The sequence below is a fragment of the Gavialis gangeticus genome, unplaced genomic scaffold (assembly GCF_001723915.1).
Source record: "Gavialis gangeticus isolate Ggan-Ray unplaced genomic scaffold, GavGan_comp1, whole genome shotgun sequence".
Taxonomy (NCBI): domain Eukaryota; kingdom Metazoa; phylum Chordata; order Crocodylia; family Gavialidae; genus Gavialis; species Gavialis gangeticus.
Genome location: NW_017729029.1, coordinates 61,530,763 through 61,531,412, shown reverse-complemented (window position 1 = coordinate 61,531,412; position 650 = coordinate 61,530,763). Strand labels below are relative to the sequence as shown.

At 73.7% G+C, this 650-nt stretch overlaps 1 protein-coding gene across 2 annotated transcripts in view; it reads right to left on the bottom strand.

Annotated features, from left to right (window-relative positions):
• GUCY1B3 (guanylate cyclase 1 soluble subunit beta) overlaps positions 1-488 on the bottom strand; it is a 90,031-nt gene extending 89,543 nt beyond the window's left edge. For both annotated transcript variants that reach the window (XM_019521688.1, XM_019521687.1), the window contains exons 1-2: positions 414-488; positions 119-192 (exon numbers count right to left, since the gene is read on the bottom strand). In XM_019521688.1, the coding sequence (XP_019377233.1) occupies positions 119-192; positions 414-416 (77 nt within the window). In that variant the 5' untranslated portion in view covers positions 417-488. The remainder of the gene's footprint in view (positions 1-118; positions 193-413) is intronic.
• Positions 489-650: the final 162 nt, after the last annotated feature.

The window sequence follows — 650 nt, the reverse complement described above, 5'->3', positions numbered from 1 at the left end:
AGGGCTATTGAAACGTGCAGCTCCGCACCCGGAGGTAGCTCAAGGGCTGCGCCTCTCGGACAGGGAGGAGGAGCAGTGGCAGGCGGCGGGGCGCGTTCCCACGGGCAGGGGCACTCACTTGATATCCTCCCAGACCTCGGGGCCGTAGTTGCGGATGACCAGCAGCTCCAGGGCGTGATTCACGAAGCCGTACTGCGGGCGGGCGGCAGGGACAGCGCGGTCAGCGGTCAGCGCCCGGCTCCCGCCTCCCGGCCTCCCCCCGCGCCCTTCACCTGCGGCCTCCCAGCCCCGGGGCAGGCTCCTGCCCAGCCCGCCCGCATGCACCCCGCGCCGTGTAGCAGACAGGCGCCATCCCCGTCCTCCCGCTGCCCATGCCCAGGGCAGGGGCCGCTACCGCTACCACCACCGCTCACCATGCTGCTGCTACTGCTGCTACCGCAGCCCCCCTCCCGCCCGCGCCGCGCCGCGCCTCGCCTAGTCGCGCTGAGCCGCCGGCTGCCTTCAGCCACCGCCCCCGCGCAGCCCTGATTGCCACGGCGCCGCGGCCAATCGCGAGCGCGGCCCCGGGGCCGGCGGCCAATGAGAAGCAGAGGAGGGGATTCGGATGCCCCTTAGGGTGCAGCTCTAGTGCCCCGCGAAGGGGGGGGGGG